We start from the raw sequence: 20,004 nt of genomic DNA, 5'->3' as shown, positions 1-20,004 counted from the left end.
CCAACTGCCGTTCCGCCTTCAAAGTCCGTCAATTCCCGTCCTGCGGCCATAATCACATCGTACACCATTTCCAACGAATCATCTGAGTACAAATGACAGATCCGCCAGTGCTCTGCCCTTTTATATCTTGTGTATGCGTTACTACCACCACCTATGTATGTGCATATCACTATCCAATGACTTTTTGTCCTCTCTTCGAGCTCTCCATATTGTTATCTTTTGGCAAGATAACATGAGACCGACAGAGAGGTTTTTCGAATACAGCACCGACCAGCACTTTGACTCTGAGCACTATGGGACTTAACTTAGAACTACTTAAACCTAACTAACCTAAGGCCATCACACACATCCATCCCCGAGGCAGGATTCGAACCTGCGACCGTAGCGGTCGCGCGGTTCCAGACTGTAGCGCCTAGAACGGCTCGGCCACACCGGGAGGCACCAGCACTTTCTCCAGATGTCTCGCCCACTGAAAACATCTCATCATGCGTTGTCAAAGTACTGTGGCACCACCATTATCATCCATGCTCCCCAGCCCCAGTTGGGAAAGAGTCAAAATTGCCAACGGTGGTGGCTGCTTTGTATAGTAAATTTCGCACCCCTATATATCCCTTAACGATATGAGTTCCAAGACTATGAAAAAATGTGTAATTTTAAATCTTTTCAAAAACTTAGTCTCTGGCATAGTAAGCAACGAAATCGAACAGAAATTAACAAAAAGTTAACAATTAGTTGGTTTAAGAAAGCTTGAGCAGTTTTTTCAACCACCTGTGTGAATTCATGCATTATGTTTGAAAGAAAATTCATATATTTCCTAAAGACAATTCACATTTTTCCTAGAGACAACCCACATTTCAAAACTTCCATAACTGACAAAAAATGGCTCTGAGCACTATGGGACTTAACGGCTGAGGTCATCAGTCTCCTAGAACTTAGAACTACTTAAACCTAACTAACCTAAGGACATCACACACATCCATGCCTGAAGCAGGATTCGAACCTGCGACCGTAGCAGTCACGCGGTTCCAGACTGAAGCGCCTAGAACCGCTCGGCCACTCCGGCCGGCCATGAACTGACAATGGCTAAAACAAATTATAATTCTCAATAACAAGCAAGATTAGGTCCACAGTTTAATACACTTTATATCAAAACTAAATACTGCCCTGTTGCTTTCATTTCGAAAAAAAGTTACAGTCAGTTAGCTTTGGATATTTTTACTTTCACTGTCAATGTTCTCCACGCTGTGGCCACATGGAAAAAGAACCGCATGTGACAATCTTCTAAAATCGCATAGCACACTATCCGCGCCGACGGCTGCTTTCAGCGCTGTAAGAGACTGCTACAGTGCACTACATTTTAAGAAGTATCTCTGTCTACGACTAGATCGACTAGATGGCTCGGTCGTACAAACAACATCGGTAATTTCGTGATAAAGGTACTGATTCCTCAATACTTAATTAATAAAATGCTACTTTGAGGCAGCAACCACTGGTGCTCAAAGTGTTAATTCACTTAAAAATTTAACCATGTGTTCTTCCTGCCGCGATGTATATAAACAATACCATTTCGTCATTTACTATCAGTCGTGATGTATTCTAACAGTCATCAATGTATTGTCACATTAGTACGTATGACCTTAGTATATTCTATGATGAAAGGGACTTGTATGGTTCTTTCAACCTCATTAATTCCCTTAAAACAATAGTAAATCATGAAGTCAGATGTTAGTTACAGAGGCACGCACCTGATTTTCTTTGGAGTTGCGGAGAAAGTAAGCGAGTGAGACAAGTAAAGAATCGGCCTCTTAATTCCACGGTCTGTGACGTGATAGCTGTTAGCAGCCGTGGCACGCAGAGCAGACTGCGACCAGGAAATGAAGGCAATTTCCGGTCGTGGCGAATGTATTAAACGCCTCTCGCAGACCGCGCTGCGCACGGATGCCTGCATTAAGGGGCGTGCTTCGCGGGATGCATACCAACCAGGAGGCAGGCGCTTCCCCACGACCTACACATCTGCGACACAGTAGCCAATTATTATTAATATTATTATTAATATTATTATTTGTGAGTTGGGGCGCTAAACAGCCAGGTCGTCAGCCCTAGTAGCCAATTAGAAGCTGCCAAATGTTGTACCACCATACAGCGAGGCCTTCAGAGGTGGTGGTACAGATTGCTGTACACACCGTTACCTCTAATACCCAGTAGCACGTCCTCTTGCATTGATGCATGGCTGTATTCGTCGTGGCATACTATCCACAAGTTTATCAAGGCATTGTTGGTCCAGATTGTCCCACTCCTCAACGGCGATTCGGCGTAGATCCGTCAAAGTGGATGGTGGGCCACGTCGTCCATAAAAAACCATTTTCAATCAATTCCAGGCATGTTCGATAGGTTTAATGTCTGAAGGACATGCTGGTCACTCTAGTCGAGCGATGTCGTTATCCTGAAGGAATACATTCACAAGATGTGCAAAATAGGAGCGTGAGTTGTCGTCCATGAAGACGAATGCCTCGCCAATAAGCTGCAGATTTGGTTTAACTATCGGTCGGAGGATGGCATTAACGTATCGCACAGCCGCTATGGCGCTTCCATGGCCAGCAGCAGGGAACCTTCACCTTGCTGCACTCGCTGGACAGTGTGTCTAAGGCGTTCAGCCTGACCGGCTTGCCTCCAAACACGTTTCCGACGATTGTCTGGTTGAAGTCATATGCGACATTCATCGGTGAAGAGAACGTGATGCCAATCCTGAGCGGTCCATTCGGCATGTTGTTATGCCCATCAGAACCACGCTGCATGGTGTCGTGGTTGCAAAGATGGACCTCGCCATGGACGTCGGGGGTGAAGTTGCGCATCATGCAGCCTAGTTCACACAGTTTGAGTCGTAACACGAAAAGCGTTATTCAACATGGTGGCGTTGCTGTCAGAGTTCCTCCGAGCCATAATCCGTAGTTAGCGCTCTTCCACTGCAGTAGTAGGGGAGGGGGGGGGGGGGGGGCAGCGGCCTGAGCGAGGCATGTCATCGACAGTTCCTGTCTCTCTGTATCTCCTCCATGTCCGAACAACATCGCTTTATGTCAGACCAGGAGTCGAACCCAAGTGTCCTGCTTACTAGGCAGTTGCCTGACCACTGTGCCATCCAGACACAGTGTTTATCCCAACTGCGCGGACTAGGCAAGCACCGCTCTCGTCAGACCCAATTTTCAATTCACCCACACACTACTTACGTAGTGCCCCTTGCCCATTATCCTCATTATTTGTGAGATTATGCCGATTCCCGTAAGCGTTCGAGTCTGGTTGCATCTGCACTGACGTATCCGAAAGTACACAAATTTTCAACGTACCTCATCGATTTAAATCAATGCCGACTAGCAGCTAACGTCATTTATTCCTTTGTGTCTTACCTCGATTACATGGCTGTCGCCTATCTGGATACCGTTCGTGACACAGAAGTAGCATGGGTTGCATAAAACGACGTTTTATGCCCCATCTCAACCACCCTGTAGGTCGTAAAATGACTTACAATTTTGCAAGCCCATTCACCGGAAAATGTGAATACTCTCTGAAAACTGGAAATTTGTGGTAAGGACTATGGGACCAAACTGCTGAAGTCATCGGTCCCTAGGCTTACACACTAATTAAACTAACTTAAGCTAAGGACAACACACACACACACACACCCATGCCCGAGGGAGAACTCGAACCTCCGACGGGGGGAGCCGCATGAACCGTGACAAGACGCCATAGACCGAACGGCTATTCCGAGCGGCCGAATACTCTTGCAAAATGTGCTGCAAATAGAGTTAGTACTCTAACAGTAATAAATTAAAAAGTAAGCGGTATACTTTTTTCCTCTCATAATTCTGTGCTAGCAGTAGTTTCGAGATTGTTTGAGCTTAAGTGCAAAGTTTGTTCGAAGTAGATAAGTGCTCTCATTCTCAGATACTGGATGAATATAATCTAGGTATTTTGCACGCCGTGAGTTATACTGCCTCACGACTTATATACAGTTTCTCACCATAATACTTGTCTTACTTGTTGAACTTTTACCGTGAGTTTATAGTTCTTAAAGAGTAGATCATGACAGCATTTGAACTACTTAAATTCAGCCAATGCTTATATGGATTACTGAGAAACAAATTTTTGTTGTCCGTGGCATTAACTAGATAATGTGCAACTGCGACCGGGTGATATTTTTAATGGTTTGGTAATGTAAATTACAAAATTTTCATATAAATATCAAGAGATAAAATGTTATTAAAACTATAGAAGCTTTTTTCTTCTACTTGTTAAGTGTGACATCCTGCTACGGAGTGACGAATTGGTAGAAAAATGTGTTCATTGGTATGTTCAGTTTTTTACATAACTTTTATTACAAAATCTGAAAGGGACTCCACAGCACATAAACAAAACTTCGTGGTGAGACCCCGAGCACCGCACTGCGGCTCCTCCTAAGACCTCCAGCGACGTGAGTGGCCAGCTCTGCAGCCCGGGCGGAATCCCGGGAAACTCGGCCACTGGTTGTAAAGTTTCGACGCCTTCGTTTTAGGAACTGCGTCGTCCTCCCCGCTCCAAAACCAGGGACGAAGTTCTGGGTCCGCTGCACAAACTGTGGCGCCTGGCGCCGGCTGAAGCTGGGTGCATTTCGCCGTCGTCTTCGCGTCCTGACTCAAACGGAACCGAAGGAAAGCTCCGCTTATCTGAGACACACTTGAGGACTAGTCTAAAAATACCGTTCTTTCTTCGTACACGAAGAGACAGTAAACCAACTACTCAGCATTATAATGGATAGCTCGTTTCTACTTTCATTCATTAATTCACGTCAATCCCATCATGAATGTGAGCGTTCAGAGATGTGGAAGTAGTAGTTGTACATAGACAGGCAGCAACAACCATTGCTGGCTACTTCTGAAAACTACTACAACAAATTATTACTAGTGGTAATCCACTCATACTAATAATTATGATATTACTTCATGTTCGATTCCATGGGAATGATTGTGAAATAATTCAGGACAGAAAGGAGGTCAGCATCGGTCGTAATATCAGGTTTTTTTGTTGCCGATCTATATTTCAGCCAACAGAGCGCCATCATTTGTGCTTTATAGGTAGTCATGTAGACTCAACGTAATTATAACGACGTATATTCCAAATGTAAGACAGGTACAAGCATTAGTTGAACTCTGTACAATCTTAATTGCGGAGAAAAATAACAACGTAGAGTGCCCACCGGTATTATAAAGCCCTTCCTGCTCCCTGAAGGAGACTGTGGTTTACTGACAGAACATCAACTTCCATCTTAAGGGGGAGCTTACACCACGGAAAATTCTTCAACATCTCCGTAGGGTAGGAGTCAAAGGTTCCTCAACTTGTTGACACAACTCAACAGTGGGAGATGATTTAAAACCTATATTCACTCCCCGTGAATGGCGTCGCGATTTGCAAGTCACTATCTGAAAGAGAATAAGCATGTTAAAACACTAATTTTCCCACTATTATCACCACAATTCTTGCGTCAGAAAAACCACTCGTTACGGCTTTCGGAGATATTGTTAGCTGCATGTGCGCTGGACTCAGATTTCTCATTGATAGCTTCTGTAACATAGTGCAGAAAGCCTGTCAGGCGACAGCGTCTCATCTATGTAGTCCTTCATCTTTACCTTATGGAAACTACGGTATAACGAGATGATGATACAATATCACTTCACAACGAATTTTGCTGCCCACTTCCATGATTTGTTATCATGTGTTATGAGCTACTACTGTATGACGGTACACAAACTGGTTTTGATCATGAGATAAACCGCTCAGTCAGTAGACTGCTGGCTGCTTGGTACGAACACCAAACACAAAATTGCCCGCATCTCGTGGTCGTGCGGTAGCGTTCTCGCTTCCTACGCCCGGGTTCCCGGGTTCGATTCCCGGCGGGGTCAGGGATTTTCTCTGCCTCGTGATGGCTGGGTGTTGTGTGCTGTCCTTAGGTTAGTTAGGTTTAAGTAGTTCTAAGTTCTAGCGGACTTATGACCACAGCAGTTGAGTCCCATAGTGCTCAGAGCCATTTGAACCATTTTGAACCAAACACAAAACAAATACAACAGACACATATAAAAAATAAGATCGCCATCCACCGTCGTTCTGTAAAGCGTCAAAATAACGACAACACCAGAAATTTGTAGAACCACTTGTTCCGAAAACTCTAGGCCTGCCATCTCTGGTTGGAATTAAGTGGTATAAAGCTTGTTTTGATTTGTAGTAAATTTGTATGTATAAATTACTAGAAAATTTGTGAACATAAGTTACAAAGCAACCTGTACAAGTCTGTTTCTTCCTCGCATCGGGCCATACCAGAGAGAGAGAGAGAGAGAGAGAGAGAGAGAGAGAGAGAGAGAGAGAGATCGTTTATGTGATATTGAATGTCTTTTAACCTCAGACTTTCAAATTTTGTGTAATGTCTGATATTCTATGAGTCATGCACGTAGCACTAATTAATCACCCCACGTCCAAAGCCGTTTAGCTAATGACGGTGATGCCATGTCGACTACGTATCTGCCATTAATATACTGCTCAGATATCGTGTGTACATTCGTGGCCACACGCGACGTACAGTTGCGACATTCCCTGGTCATACACGGCACATCTTCATATGGAACAATCCTCCCCGCGACTTTAGGACACTAATTTTACTTCTTCTAACGGCATTCTAAACTTCTTGGGGGAGGGGGGGGGTGTGTGTGGAGTAGCCTTCTACGGAAGTGAAACGTGGACGATAAGCAGTACAGGCAAGAAGGGAATAGAAGCTTTTGAAATGTGGTGCTACAGGAGAATGAAGAACGTAAAATAGGTAGACTTCATAACTCACTAAGGTGAATTGAATCGAACTGGGAGGAAAAAGAGAGTTTTAGCACGATTCATCTAAAAGAAGGGATTAGTTGGTATCCCGAGCCAGCAAGGAACGGTAAATTGGGTAATGGAGGGAAATGTAGAGACGGGGGAGGCGTAAAGAACGTACAAGAAGACCAACATTAGAATGCAGTAAGCTAATTCAGACGGATGCAAGTTGCAGAAGTTATGCAGAAATTTAAAGCTTTCTGCTTCTTTCTGAACTAAAACTGACAACATAAAAGGTATGATTTCAGTGAAAATGCCCTGAAGTGTTCCCTTTTTGTACAAGATTTTGACCACAAGAATAAATATTAACGCTAGCTGATCTCGATTTGCTTGATGTATTCAGAAGCAGGGAAGCTTTTACTGCGCAACGAGAACATTTGGGGAGCTTGAACAAATATTTAAATGTATGCAACACTACGATCACACCCTATAATTTCCCGGCACAACCTAAAAACGTATTTATAAGCGTAACGCCTAATCATAAATGAATATGAAATACGGTAGTCATTCCGAAGAATATTCAGGATCAGCCTGACGTGAGAAGTTGTCACCGACACTGACTTACCTCGCTGGCTGTGAAGGGCTTGGAGAGAATTCGAAGTATATCTGCTGAGGGCAGCTCGTTTTGAATAACAATTCCGCTGAAAACAGAATGCATTTAGCAGCTTGCGTTCAGATCAACTACTGATTCACTTAAAAAGAAAGAGCTCATGGAAATATCCAGAAATAATTACAATTTTCATTACTGACTGTGGGATGAGAATAAATCGAAAGCTCTTCAGAACAACTACGTTTTATTTATTTTTCCAGCGGGCAGTTGTAGTAAGATTATATTTGGCGTATAACGGACCATGTGAAGTACAATTCCACAAAACACGAATATCAAAGCAAAAGGAAACTCCATACAGTGTAGAATTCGCGTATCAGTATTAAATAAGTGGAAAGGTAATTTATTCCATACCCTAATCTCGCAGATGGATAACTGAAAGACTGGTGTTTCGTGAACATCGAGGAAAGTCTCTCTTTTTCAACAACGGATGTTAAGATTGGATACAACGAAAGCTACATCTGTAGCTCTGAAAGCGTTGCAAACAAAATACTACGCCAAGCTGAGCTTGCATAGCAGTGGTATCACCATAAGTTCTTGTACGTCGGCCATTGAAATGTACCATCGACTTCATACAGGCTGCATTCCTATGGTGCATGTGGCCCAACCCCTCAGGACATAAGGTGGCCAAGAAACAGCATGTAGAAGAAGCACACCCAAAAACAGGAATCAGAGTGTCTTTTTCTAATTATTTACAGGAGCACGGTGCCTCTGAACTCTGCCGCACTTATACATGATTGGTCAGCCAGCTGTTCGTCCAATGGTATCGGGCATAGATTTACTTTCACTAGGTAGCCAAAGACTGTAGCATGCTTAGCAGTTGAGAACCCACGTACTGTTAACAAAGGTACGAGCATACGGAATAGGTTCCCGGATATTTCAAGGGCCGAAGACTTCCTAAGTAATAGAACACAGTGCACTGTCCTCGTCAGCGAGTATTCATGAGAGACAAGGGTATCGTCAGGACTGCCCTATAAATGTCTGACAGAACCTCTCTTGTTGGCTATACACGTGACTGATCTGACGGACAGGATGAGTAGCAGTTGCGGGTGTTTCCTGATAGTGCGGTGTACGGTAAGGTGTCGAAGTTCATTGAAGGGTAAAAGATGACTTAGACGAAATTTCTAGTTGGTTCGATGGCTGAATGACGGCTAGCTCTAAATGTGGAAAAACTTTAGTTGATGCAGAACAATCACGGAATAAACCCAGCATTAAAATGTGCTCTTTGACACAGTCACATCGATTGAATATCTCGGCGTAACGTTCCAAAGTGATCTGAAATAGGACGAGCATATAAGGATTGTAGTAGGAAAGGCGAATGGTCGACTCCGGTTTATTGTGTCGATTTTAGGAAAGTATCATACATCTGTAAAAGGGACGGCATACAGAACACTACTGCGACCTGTACTTGAATACTCAAATGGCTCCAAACACTATGGGGCTAAACGTCTGAGGTCATCAGTCCCCTAGACTTAGAACTACTTAAACCTAACTAACCTAAGGACAACACATGCATCCATGCCCGAGGCAGGATTCGAACCTGTGACCTTAGCAGCAGCGCGGTTCCGGACTGAAGCGCGTAGAACCGCTCGGCCACAACAGCCGGCTACTTGAGTACTGCTCGAATGTTTGGGATCTCCACGAAGTCGGATAAAACGAAGACATCGGACCAATTCAGAGGCGGTCTGCTAGATTAGTTACCGCTAGGTTCGATCAACACGTAAGCATTAAGGAGGTGGTTCGGGAATTCAAATGGGAATCCCTGGAGGAAAGGCGACTTTCTTTTCGAAGAACACTATTGAGAAAATTTATAGAGAAGTGGCATTTGAAGTTGACTGCAGAACGAAGCTCCTGCCGCTAACATACATTTCGCATAAGGACCACGAAGATATGAGAAATTAGGGCTCGTACGGAGGGACCTAGACAGCCGTTCTTCCCTCCTTGTATTTGCGAGTGGGTCAGAAAAGCAAGTGGCTGGTAATGATACAAGGTATTCTGCGCCACGCACCGTACTGTGGCTTGCGGAATAGTCTGTTCAAAACATTCCGGAACGTAGTCCGCAAAATTTTTCTAGGCTTACCTTTTCTTGCCGGCCGCTGTGGACGAGCGGTTCTAGGCGCTTCAGCCCGTAACCGCACTGCTGCTACGGTCGCAGGTTCGAATTCTGTCTCGGGCATGGATGTGTGTGATGTCCTTAGGTTAGTTAGGTTTACGTAGTTCTATGTCTAGGGGACTGATGACTTCAGATGTTAAGTCCCATAGTGCTTAGAGCCATTTGCACCATTTTTTTACCTTTACTTATTGAGCACCGTCTCCTTGGAAATACTCCCCTCAGCAATTGGTATAGCGCTCCCAGCAGTGTTTCCACTGCCGGAAGCAGTCTTTGTAGGCCTCTTGCTGGTTCGCACAGAGCGCCGTCTGCCAGTTTTCTTTTGTGTGGTCTATAGTTGCAAATCTTCGACCTTTCAACGGAGTTTTCAACTTTGGAAATAAAAAAAAATGTCCGGAGGGGCCAGGTATGGATAGTACAAAGCGTGAGACAGCACAGTGATTTCGTTTCTTGTGCAATAGTCACGCACCAACAGGAATTAATATGGGGGTGCGTTATCGTGATGCAAGAGCCATGAATTTTCTTGCCACGTTTCAGACCGTTTCCTTCTCACATCTTCTCCCATGCGTCGCATCACGTCCCAATAGTACCATCTATTAACTAATTCTTCAAAGTCAGAGAAAACTATCAGCATAGCTATGACATTTGACCTGTCCTGACAAGCTTTTTTGGTATCGGAGAAGCTTTCCCGGCCCATTGTGAAGACTGAACCTTGGTCTCAAAAAAAATGGTTCAAATGGCTCTGAGCACTATGGGACTTAACATCTGTGGTCATCAGTCCCCTAGAGCTTAGAACTACTTAAACCTAACTAACCTAAGGACATCACATACATCCATGCCCGAGGCAGGATTCGAACCTGCGACCGTAGCAGTCGCGCGGCTTGGTCTCAACATCATAACCGTAGACCCACGTCTCGTCACCAGTTACGATTATATTAAGGAACATCTCGTTCTCATTTACGCGATCCAAAAGCTCTTCACAGATTGCGAGGTAAAGGTCTTTCTTGGTCTTGATTCATGAGCCGTGGAATGAACTTGGCGCAACACAATGCATTCCAAGATGCTGCGTCAGGATTTCATGATATGATCCAACTGAAATGTTACATTCTTTTGCAATCTCTAGGACAGTCAGTCTTAGATTGGCACGCACAATTTTGTTGACTTTCCTCACATGAGCGTCGTCGAAGGGCGTCCTGAACGAGGGTCACCTTCAACTTCCATCCAGCCATGTTTAAACCGTGTGAACCATTCTCAGCACAGAGTACAGCTTATGCACTCATCACCGTAGGCTTCCTGCATCATTTGGTAAAGGTTTTGAGTTTCACGCAAAATTTAATGCAGACGCGTTGCTCCTCTAACTCTGCCGTCTCGAAATACGCAAACTGTGCGAGACAACGTTGTACTTACCACAGTACTGAATAGTAACTAACAGATAGACAACAATGAAACTTCGGGAAGTTACACATTAAGCAGAGGAGAATTCAGGGATGCCAACCGCGTTTCGCTCCAACACACCATTGGCGCGAAATTACGAATGTTGCGGTATTTTTTGAACGGACCTCGGATACGTTGTTGTTGTTGTGGTCTTCAGTCCTCAGACTGGTTTGATGCAGCTCTCCATGCATACAGTAAAGATGCATGCCCTCGGGAAAAAAATTACAGCTGTAGTTTCCCCATGCCTTCAGCCGTTCGCAGTAGCAGCAAACCAAGGTAGTTTTGGTTAGTGTTACAAGGCCAGATCAGTCAATCATCCAGACTGTTGCCCCTGCAACTACTGAAAAGGCTGCTGCCCCTCTTCAGGAATCACACGTTTGTCTGGCCTCTCAACAGATACCCCTCCGTTGTTGTTGCACCTACGGTACGGCCATCTGTATCGCTGAGGCACGCAAGCCTCCCCACCAACGGCAAGGTCCATGGTTCATGGGGGAGGACCTCGGATGCACTAGTATACATCTACATGATTACTCTGCAATTCACATTTAAGTGCTTGGCAGAGGGTTCATCGAACCACAATCATACTATCTCTCCACCATTCCACTCCCGAACAGCGCTCGGGAAAAACGAACTCCTAAACCTTTCTGTTCGAGCTCTGATTTCTCTTATTTTATTTTGATGATCATTTCTACCTATGTAGGTTGGGCTCAACAAAATATTTTCGCATTCGGAAGAGAAAGTTGGTGACTGAAATTTCGTAAATATATCTCGCCGCGACGAAGAAGTCTTTGCTTTAATGACTTCCACCCTAACTCGCGTATCATATCTGCCACACTCTCTCCCCTATTACGTGATAATACAAAACGAGCTGCCCTTTTTTGCACCCTTTCGATGTCCTCCGTCAACCTCACTTGGTAAGGATCCCACACCGCGCAGCAATATTCTAACAGAGGACGAACGAGAGTAGTGTAAGCTGTCTCTTTAGTGGACTTGTTTCATCTTCTAGGTGTCCTGCCAATGAAACGCAACCTTTGGCTCGCCTTCCCCACAATATCATCTATGTGGTCTTTCCAACTGAAGTTGTTCGTAATTTTAACACCCAGGTACTTAGTTGAATTGGCAGCCTTGAGAATTGTACCATTTATCGAGTAATAGAATTCCAACGGATTTCTTTTGGAACTCATGTGGATCACCTCACACTTTTCGTTATTTAGCGTCAACTGCCACCTGCCACACCGTACAGCAATCTTTTCTAAATCGCTTTGCGCCGGCCGGTGTGCCCGAGCGGTTCTAGGCGCTACAGTCTGGAACCGCGCGACCGCTACGGTCGCAGGTTCGAATCCTGCCTCGGGCATGGATGTGTGTGATGTTCTTAGGTTAGTTAGGTTTAAATAGTTCTAAGTTCTAGGGGACTGATGACCTCAGAAGTTAAGTCCCATAGTGCTCAGAGCCATTTGAATCATTTTTTAAATCGCTTTGCAACTGATACTGGTCTTCGGATGGCCTTACTAGACGGAAACTACAGCATCATCTGCGAACAACCTAAGAGAACTACTCAGATTGTCACCTAGGTCATTTATTTGGATCAGGAACAGCAGAGGTCCCAGAACGCTTCCCTGGGGAACACCTGATATCACTTCAGTTTTACTCGATGATTTGCCGTCTATTACTACGAACTGCGACCTTCCTGGCAGGAAATCGCGAATCCAGTCGCACAACTGAGACGGTACCCCATAGGCCCGCAGCTTGATTAGAAGTGGCTTGTGAGGAACGGTGTCAAAAGCTTTCCGGAAATCTAGAAATACGGAATCAACGTGAGATCGCCTGTCGAAAGCGGCCATTACTTCGTGCGAATAAAGTGCGAATAAAGTGTAGAAAAGTGCATCATACCAGTCTTTAGACTGAAGACCGCAACAAAATATTGTTTTAAATTTTTGAGTTGTAACTACGACGACGCTTCCATCACGATGTTGATAAAGTTGAAGAGCGCTTCTGTGTTGTTTCAGATGGGTCTTCGGAAGCGAAGGCGTCCGATCTCGACGATGATGGCGTGTACGAGGACGTAGGCCTGCCAGTAGAGCCAGCAGAGGACGCCGCCGCCACAACAGGTCCGGCCGCCGCCGCCACCGTCACCGCCTGCGTCACAGTCGTCTGCGTCAGCGCTGACAGCGAGCAACGCACGCCGCTGCACGTGAGTCTCCCTACTCGTGTGTCGTACCTCCTCAAGTAGTCGCTATGGCACGTTCAAGGTCCAAAAATGCCACCATGTCGCTACAAGTGCTGTCCGCAGGCAGCTGCCGCAGCAGTCAGCCCTACGCGACGATAGAAAATAGTTTTAAAGTCGCTATCTCCTCAATAAGGCCACGGCCTTGCCGCAGTGGATACACCGGTTCCCGTGATATCACCGAAGTTAAGCTCTGTTGGGCGTGGCCGGCGATTGAATTGGTGACCATCCAGCCACCATGCGCTGTTGCCATTTTTCGGGGTGCACTCAGCCTCGTAATGCCAATTGAGGAGCTAGTCGACCGAATAGTAGCGGCTTCGGTCAAGAATACCACCATAACGACCGGGAGAGCGGTGTGCTGACCCCACGCCCCTCCTGTCCACATCCTCGTTTGAGGATGACACGGCGGTCGGATGGTCCTGGTACGCCAATCGTGGCCTGAAGACGGAGTGCTTTTTTTATCTCCTCAATAAAAATCTCCTTCAAAAATCTAAATCTCCTGTATTGTATAGATCTCTACAGCATATTTAAGCATGTAAAAATCTGCTCTTAATTTTAATTAGCTTAACAGTTACGTTAATTCTTTTAGAGGGGTAACTCCTACGCTATTTTTCCAGACTCACATATCTTGTTGCGTTTGTTATGTAAAAGCTTCGAAAGATCGCGTTTCATTTTTTTCCCAATATTTAGCTCTTAACAAGTATGAAATTTAATTTCTCTCTCACCAGGACAATTCAAGTAAAAATTTTGAAATTCTTGAACAGTATCTCTATTACTAAATAGCTGCGGCCAGCTAGTTGCACGTTAACTATCTAACGACTTCCAAGAGCAAAAAAATTTGAATTTTTTTAGCATTTCATACAATTATTGACCGAATCCAAAAATTTTAAATATTGTCAGGATCATCTCATTATGAGTACAATGTTACATTAAGGGTTTAACAGAATAATTTAAGTTTTAAAATTAGAAATTGTAAATACGACCTGAGGGAGCCTAACTCACGGCGCCCAAATTACCCAGACTATATTCATCCCATCATCCGAAAGTAGCAAAGTCGACATAATAGGGTTTTGTGTCTTCAACCATAATGGTGTTACATGTGTAACTTCAAATATTTAACACATTAACTCCTTCGTGAAGTAATCAGATATTGTTGTTGATGATGATGATGATGATTGGTTTTTAGGGCGCTCAACGACACGGTTATTAGCATTCGTACAAATTCCCAGTCTTAATTATAAACCTTAACAGGCACTGAAATATAAACAAATATTTTTGTATACCTCTATCCCGGTCTCCCTCTATTGAAGATCTGTTTGAGCAGTCTGTTTTCATCCAGTCTAACTAGGTACCATAAAATTTAAATTGTTGTTTCCGCATTGTGTCCATGATCTCTTCGGTGTATTTCTAGAGCTCTTCGTTCTTCTTATTCTACCAATCCCATCTAGGTTTCCAGAATTTTCCTGAGAATTTTCCTTTTCTTTTTTTCAAGTTCATACAACTGTCCCTTTTATATAAAATAAGATACTCGCAATCATGGAGCCGTTCTGGTTTCATAACTGAATTATAATGCCTGGTTTTGACGTTACAGATTACTACCCGTTTTTTGCACCGTTCTGTGTTCGTTTATAAGCAAATTTTCTTATCTATCTCCAGCTTAACTCATGATTCAGAATTATTAGAGACCCAAACCTATTTCATTAGGATAAAATAATGATACCGAAATGAATGATGTGACGTGGGTGATGTACGTTCCTTCTTGTTCTGTGGAGGTGATGATGAGGACCCGTTGTAATACCAGGTTGGTTCAGTAAGGATGTGGGATTGAAGAAGATGGTATACGAGCTGGACGAGTACATTGCAAGGAATTAATGGATGGAATGCTAGTGTTCCGAAGGCGGATACAGTTCATGTTAAGCAGAAGAAGGATGGTTTGGTGCCTTCGTTCACGGCGGAAGTAGTAGTGAAACTCACTTCTGGTGCGAAAGTTAGATTTCAGGAAATGATTCAGAGATGAGGTGCTGTATTCATTGCGCATAAAACATTATCAGTCCTGACAACATTTGTTACTGAACAAGTATATACAGTACTTAACTCTGTTCTAAGGAATACCAACGTTAGAGACAATATTTGACTAGTAATAACATTCTATCAAATTCCTAGTCAGATTAAGTTAAACGTCCAGAAAATTCGAAGTCCATTCGCTTAGCGATGAACTGGGTGGGCGAGCGGCGGCCGTCGGAAGTAAACCAGCTGAATCCGCATTTGAGTTCGACTTGATCCTCCACTTCACTCTGCCGTCGACGGTAAGTGCAGATCACTATATACCCGATGGGCAGAACTATAGTGAGCAAAGCACTAATGCTGCCAAAGTGACCGACGCAGCAAAATAATGCGGCAAAGACGACGGTCTCCGTACGCCGGACCGGAACTATAGTGTCATCTCGCCGCGTACGCCTGCTACTCAGGCAACCCGGCTGTCTTTGTTGCTCCGCGTGGAGCGTCGTACCCCGTGCATACAGCGTGATGGAAGGTGGGGCATTTCCTGGTATATGTGCGGAAATACGCCAAGGTTCTCGGTAATAGAAAGTACAACAGGAAGTTTCGATTCGAGATTAAGTCGATCCCAGGGGTTTCAGAAGGTGTACTTACAATGAGTTGGACTATGGTACATGTGGGTGAAGGTAATCAGGTATGGAAAATTAGGCAGAGTGCCTTGCTTTATAGATTTTAAGTGAGAGGTAACGTGAGAGTAGCGAAGTTCATTAAATGACGAGATAGAAGTGGGTACAGAAGGAGTATGAGAAAGTCATGCAACAAAGATAACTGGCGTCTGTGGCAAACTGCGGCTTTATACCCAACTTCCTTCCATGCTCCCCTCCCCCTAAAGGAATCCGCTTTTTTGTTTAATACCCATCCCACTCCTCCTCCAATTGTCATTGTTAGTTTCCTACATTTGAATGCGTTATTACAGCAAAATTACAATGTAAGTGCTTTTCTTTAACTGTTGACTATTTTTAGTGGGTGTTAAGTCTGGGACTTTTTGGTTGCCTGTTTCAACAAGAAGTCATCAAAATTCCAATTGCAAACTCCATACCAATCAAACCGTTTACATCTCTAACTTGTTAGTAAAATGAAATGAGCCGTTTCAAATGAAGTAAGTAAACGGTGCAAATTTAAGTAAGTTGTTTTGGTGTGATACGAGGGGACTTAAAAAGTTACGGCACACGTTATTATGGCGGACCAAGTAACTTTTATTGAAACCTGCAATACACATCGAAGTGACACAGATACCTGATACTATTTTTCAACATTATTACCAAGTCTCTGTAAGGAACAATCGGAACGTCCTACCAGTCGCTCGATTCTTCGACGACAGAAATCCATTCGTAGGTCACGAAGCATTTCGAGAACTGCTGTGTGAACGTTCCCAAGGTCGGAAAATCTGCAACTGCTGGGAATCAACTCCTCAACTGCCTGGACATTGTTGTCTGTGCTTGATGGTCTTCCTTCCCGATCAGCACAAACCATGTCTGTCCGACCTTGGTCAAATTGTTAGCACCATTTATTTATGGGTACGCGACATTGGATTTGATCCATATACCTTCAGAATTCCACGATGAATTTGTCTTTAATTTAGATGTTTCACCCGCAAGAATCGTACTCAGCCGCATACTTCAACTTTGGACTACATTTCCAGTTGCCGCGATGCTTTATTCTGACCCTGTAAAGCACCTATTATCCATACTGCAGCATAAATGTGTCTGCAAGGAAACCACAGCACGTTATCTCTTCTGACAATGCGCCACTCTTGTTGGGCAATGGCCTTAGGGTGGCATGACATGTGTAACATTCTTTTTGAAGCTCTTTCGTGTAAACTGAAACTAGGAGAAAATCACGCAGTCCAAAGGCACACTGTTTGCAACGTTAAAACGTTTCCTTTTCCATTGTTTCATTGCCGATTCATGCATTGCCGTAATAAACAAAACAACAAACGCAAAAGGTACGCTCCGCACTGTTGTATTGGCTGACTTGGCATAGCGAAAATGGCTACATCTAGTAGTCAAAAAGAATGGAGAAATGTCTCCGCAGCAGTGAAAAGGAGGTCTTACGGAACCGTTGAGCAACGCAGCTCAGTCCGGGTCTTTACAAGATTTCCTTTCATACGTCCTTTCTGTTTTCCTGCCAACTACTCATCCTCACCCTCCTCTTCCTCCTCCTCCTCCTCCTCCTCCTCCTCCTCCTTCTTCTTCTTCTTCTTCTTCTTCTTGTCCACATTTCTTTCGCCCATCACAGTTACGTCACTGCCAAGAGGTAGTAATGTAGAATTATCTGGGTGGGACGCTATTAAAGATCTAATTTATTTATCAAATATGTTATTTTCTTTCCACGTGTTTGTCAAACTTAACCTCAGTTTTGAAGCAGTTTACCTGCTGAATGTATTTTGACACAAGGGGAACTACCAATGCAGACAAAACTTTTCTCACATTGGTTTTAGCAGTGTGTGTAAAGAAGGGAAAGAAAAACTACGCTAGTTGGAAGTGAGAGATAAATAAATGCATGAAAATCTGCTAAAGAAAACATTACACTCGAAACCTGATGCTTTCATCGACTTTCACCGAATGGACAGTCAAATTTGTTGGAATTACCTCAGAAAATAAAAAGCTATAATTATGCGAAAATGTATTCCATTTCCTTGACGATTATCTATAATTCTAGATCCCGGCAACTGGAGCATTTATCTAAGATTCAAATTTGTAGCCTGCATTTCATTTCTCACAGCGTGTGAAAATGCTCTGGAAACATGTTAAGCAATAAATGAAGTATTGCAGTACATTATTGTTTGTTGCCCACCCTTTCGAACATCGTGCATAGAATATTGATTTTTTTGTTCAGCACGCGTTTCTGTGTAATATTTGGACCGAAAAGGCGCAACAGCTCTACCATCTTGGTAATAGCCGGCAACCATTTATTTTGTCAATATAATTCTACGGTAACGTTTACAAAAACTGTGGAAACACGTGATATAAAGTGAGAAACAGCAATAAAAATTCTTTTTTCGCTCTAAATACGCTGCAAAACATCAACATTCGGACAGCCATCATTTTGAAGTCTGGCAAGCAACCGACTGTTGTTTGACAGCATTAGGCATAAACAGTCAAGCTAGTCTGTCAAATCGGACGTCAGTGAATATTTTTAACAAATACGTCTAACACTGTCATTGTTCGAGAAACAGGTCAAACGCCGTCCCCACTTGCCAGACAAGTCAGACACACTATTCGTCTAACAAGCAAGTTTGTCACAGACTCAGTTTGATAAAGAAGTCCAGCACGGACTTCGTATGACGAGCACGTCAAACAAGGACTCCGATTGACAAACACGTAGTACACGGATTAAGTTTGACAAACAAGTCAAACCCAAACTTTGTTTGACAAACACGTCAATCAGAGCAGCATTATTTGATCGTCTACACGAGCTTTTGCATGCTGCAACTTGGTGTGCGCGCTTGCAGGGTGCTCTCGACGAGAGCGGAGAGTGGTACGAGGAAGCTGAGCTGGTGCCGCAGCAGTCGCAGCTGCAGCCGCCGCAGCCTGCCGCGGGGGCCGAGCGTCGCAACAGATCGCCCTACTACTACGCCGACCTCTTCCGGGAGCGCGACGAACCAGAGCCGCCGCCCCCGCCGCTGCCAGCGCCCTCTCTGCGCCGCCAGCAACAGGTAGACACACACGTGGCGCCGCTCCCACCGGCTTTCCTACACCTTAACCGGAATAACAAAGCGATGGACAGCTACGGGGAAGCAGTCATAGCAACAAACACTGGTAGAATAAGTTTGGCCGCTCCCTCTGACCTTCTCACAGTTACCATATCGATCTGTTGTAGTCTACCTGTAAACTGATTAGCGAGTAGGTTGTTTTGGTAGAGAAGTAACCTCTCCAGGAAAAAAGCCTTACCTTCCGTACTAAATGACTACGAATGAATTTCCCGCGTAAGTGAAGCACCTAGAAGACAAGGTCGGGTGTCATTATTAACTTAGTACATGTAAACGTCATCGACTGTTGTGTATACTCTCATCGTTTACACAATGATACTTGCAGTTACCTGTGCCAGATTGAAAGCCAGTAGAGTGCGTTAGTGTTATTCGTCTTTGGCGTTGTTACCAGGCCTGGTAGGATATTTATCTGACGCGAATAGCGTCAGACGTTTCGCGATAACTGTGAAAGATTCGGAGATGTCGCGTATTCGTATGAGAAAGCTTTATCGCCACCTGACAGGATTTGAAAGGAGCGTAAATGTGGCTCTTCATAATGTTCTTGCAACAGTCTCTTTTGTTTTTAAAGGAGTTCTTCTCATCGATTTTCCCCGTGAACGTCGTACTGTGAAGGCTGCATACTACTGCCAACTTTTGGATCAAACAAAACGTGACTGTCGTCAGAAAAGGCGCGCCATTTCCAATTACTGGGAAAGTTTGATGTTCTATGGGCGTCGACTGAGATTAACCTGATGTCCTCCGTCGACAGTTCACAGACAACTGTGCTTTACAAGAAGGAGCACTGCAGACGTGATTGAGGGCGAACAGACGTGCTAGCTATTCATCTGTCCCTAAAAAATTTTGAGTCAAGGGAAAAAATCATAATTTGAACTGTGAATTGCTAGCAGGTTCCGTCTCCTGCCGATGGATGTGATCATTCCAATGATATAATACAATTACAACTGAGCAAATTAATGACATTAGAACCAACGATA

At 44.1% G+C, this 20,004-nt stretch overlaps 1 protein-coding gene and 1 long non-coding RNA gene across 2 annotated transcripts in view; both read left to right on the top strand.

Moving 5' to 3' along the window:
• Positions 1-13,160, top strand: part of LOC124622665 — a 640,677-nt gene extending 627,517 nt beyond the window's left edge. Inside the window, exon 4 of the long non-coding RNA XR_006980671.1 lies at positions 13,043-13,160. This is a non-coding gene — a long non-coding RNA (uncharacterized LOC124622665). The remainder of the gene's footprint in view (positions 1-13,042) is intronic.
• Positions 13,161-15,471: 2,311 nt separating this feature from the next.
• LOC124623059 (SH2 domain-containing adapter protein B) overlaps positions 15,472-20,004 on the top strand; it is a 140,367-nt gene continuing 135,834 nt past the window's right edge. The window contains exons 1-2 of the mRNA XM_047148852.1: positions 15,472-15,504; positions 18,773-18,976. Of these exons, the coding sequence (XP_047004808.1) occupies positions 15,472-15,504; positions 18,773-18,976 (237 nt within the window). The remainder of the gene's footprint in view (positions 15,505-18,772; positions 18,977-20,004) is intronic.

Source organism: Schistocerca americana, chromosome 7, assembly GCF_021461395.2.
Source record: "Schistocerca americana isolate TAMUIC-IGC-003095 chromosome 7, iqSchAmer2.1, whole genome shotgun sequence".
Classification (NCBI taxonomy): domain Eukaryota; kingdom Metazoa; phylum Arthropoda; class Insecta; order Orthoptera; family Acrididae; genus Schistocerca; species Schistocerca americana.
The sequence above is the reverse complement of the archived record's forward strand: the minus strand, read 5'-3'. Positions and strand labels throughout refer to the sequence as shown.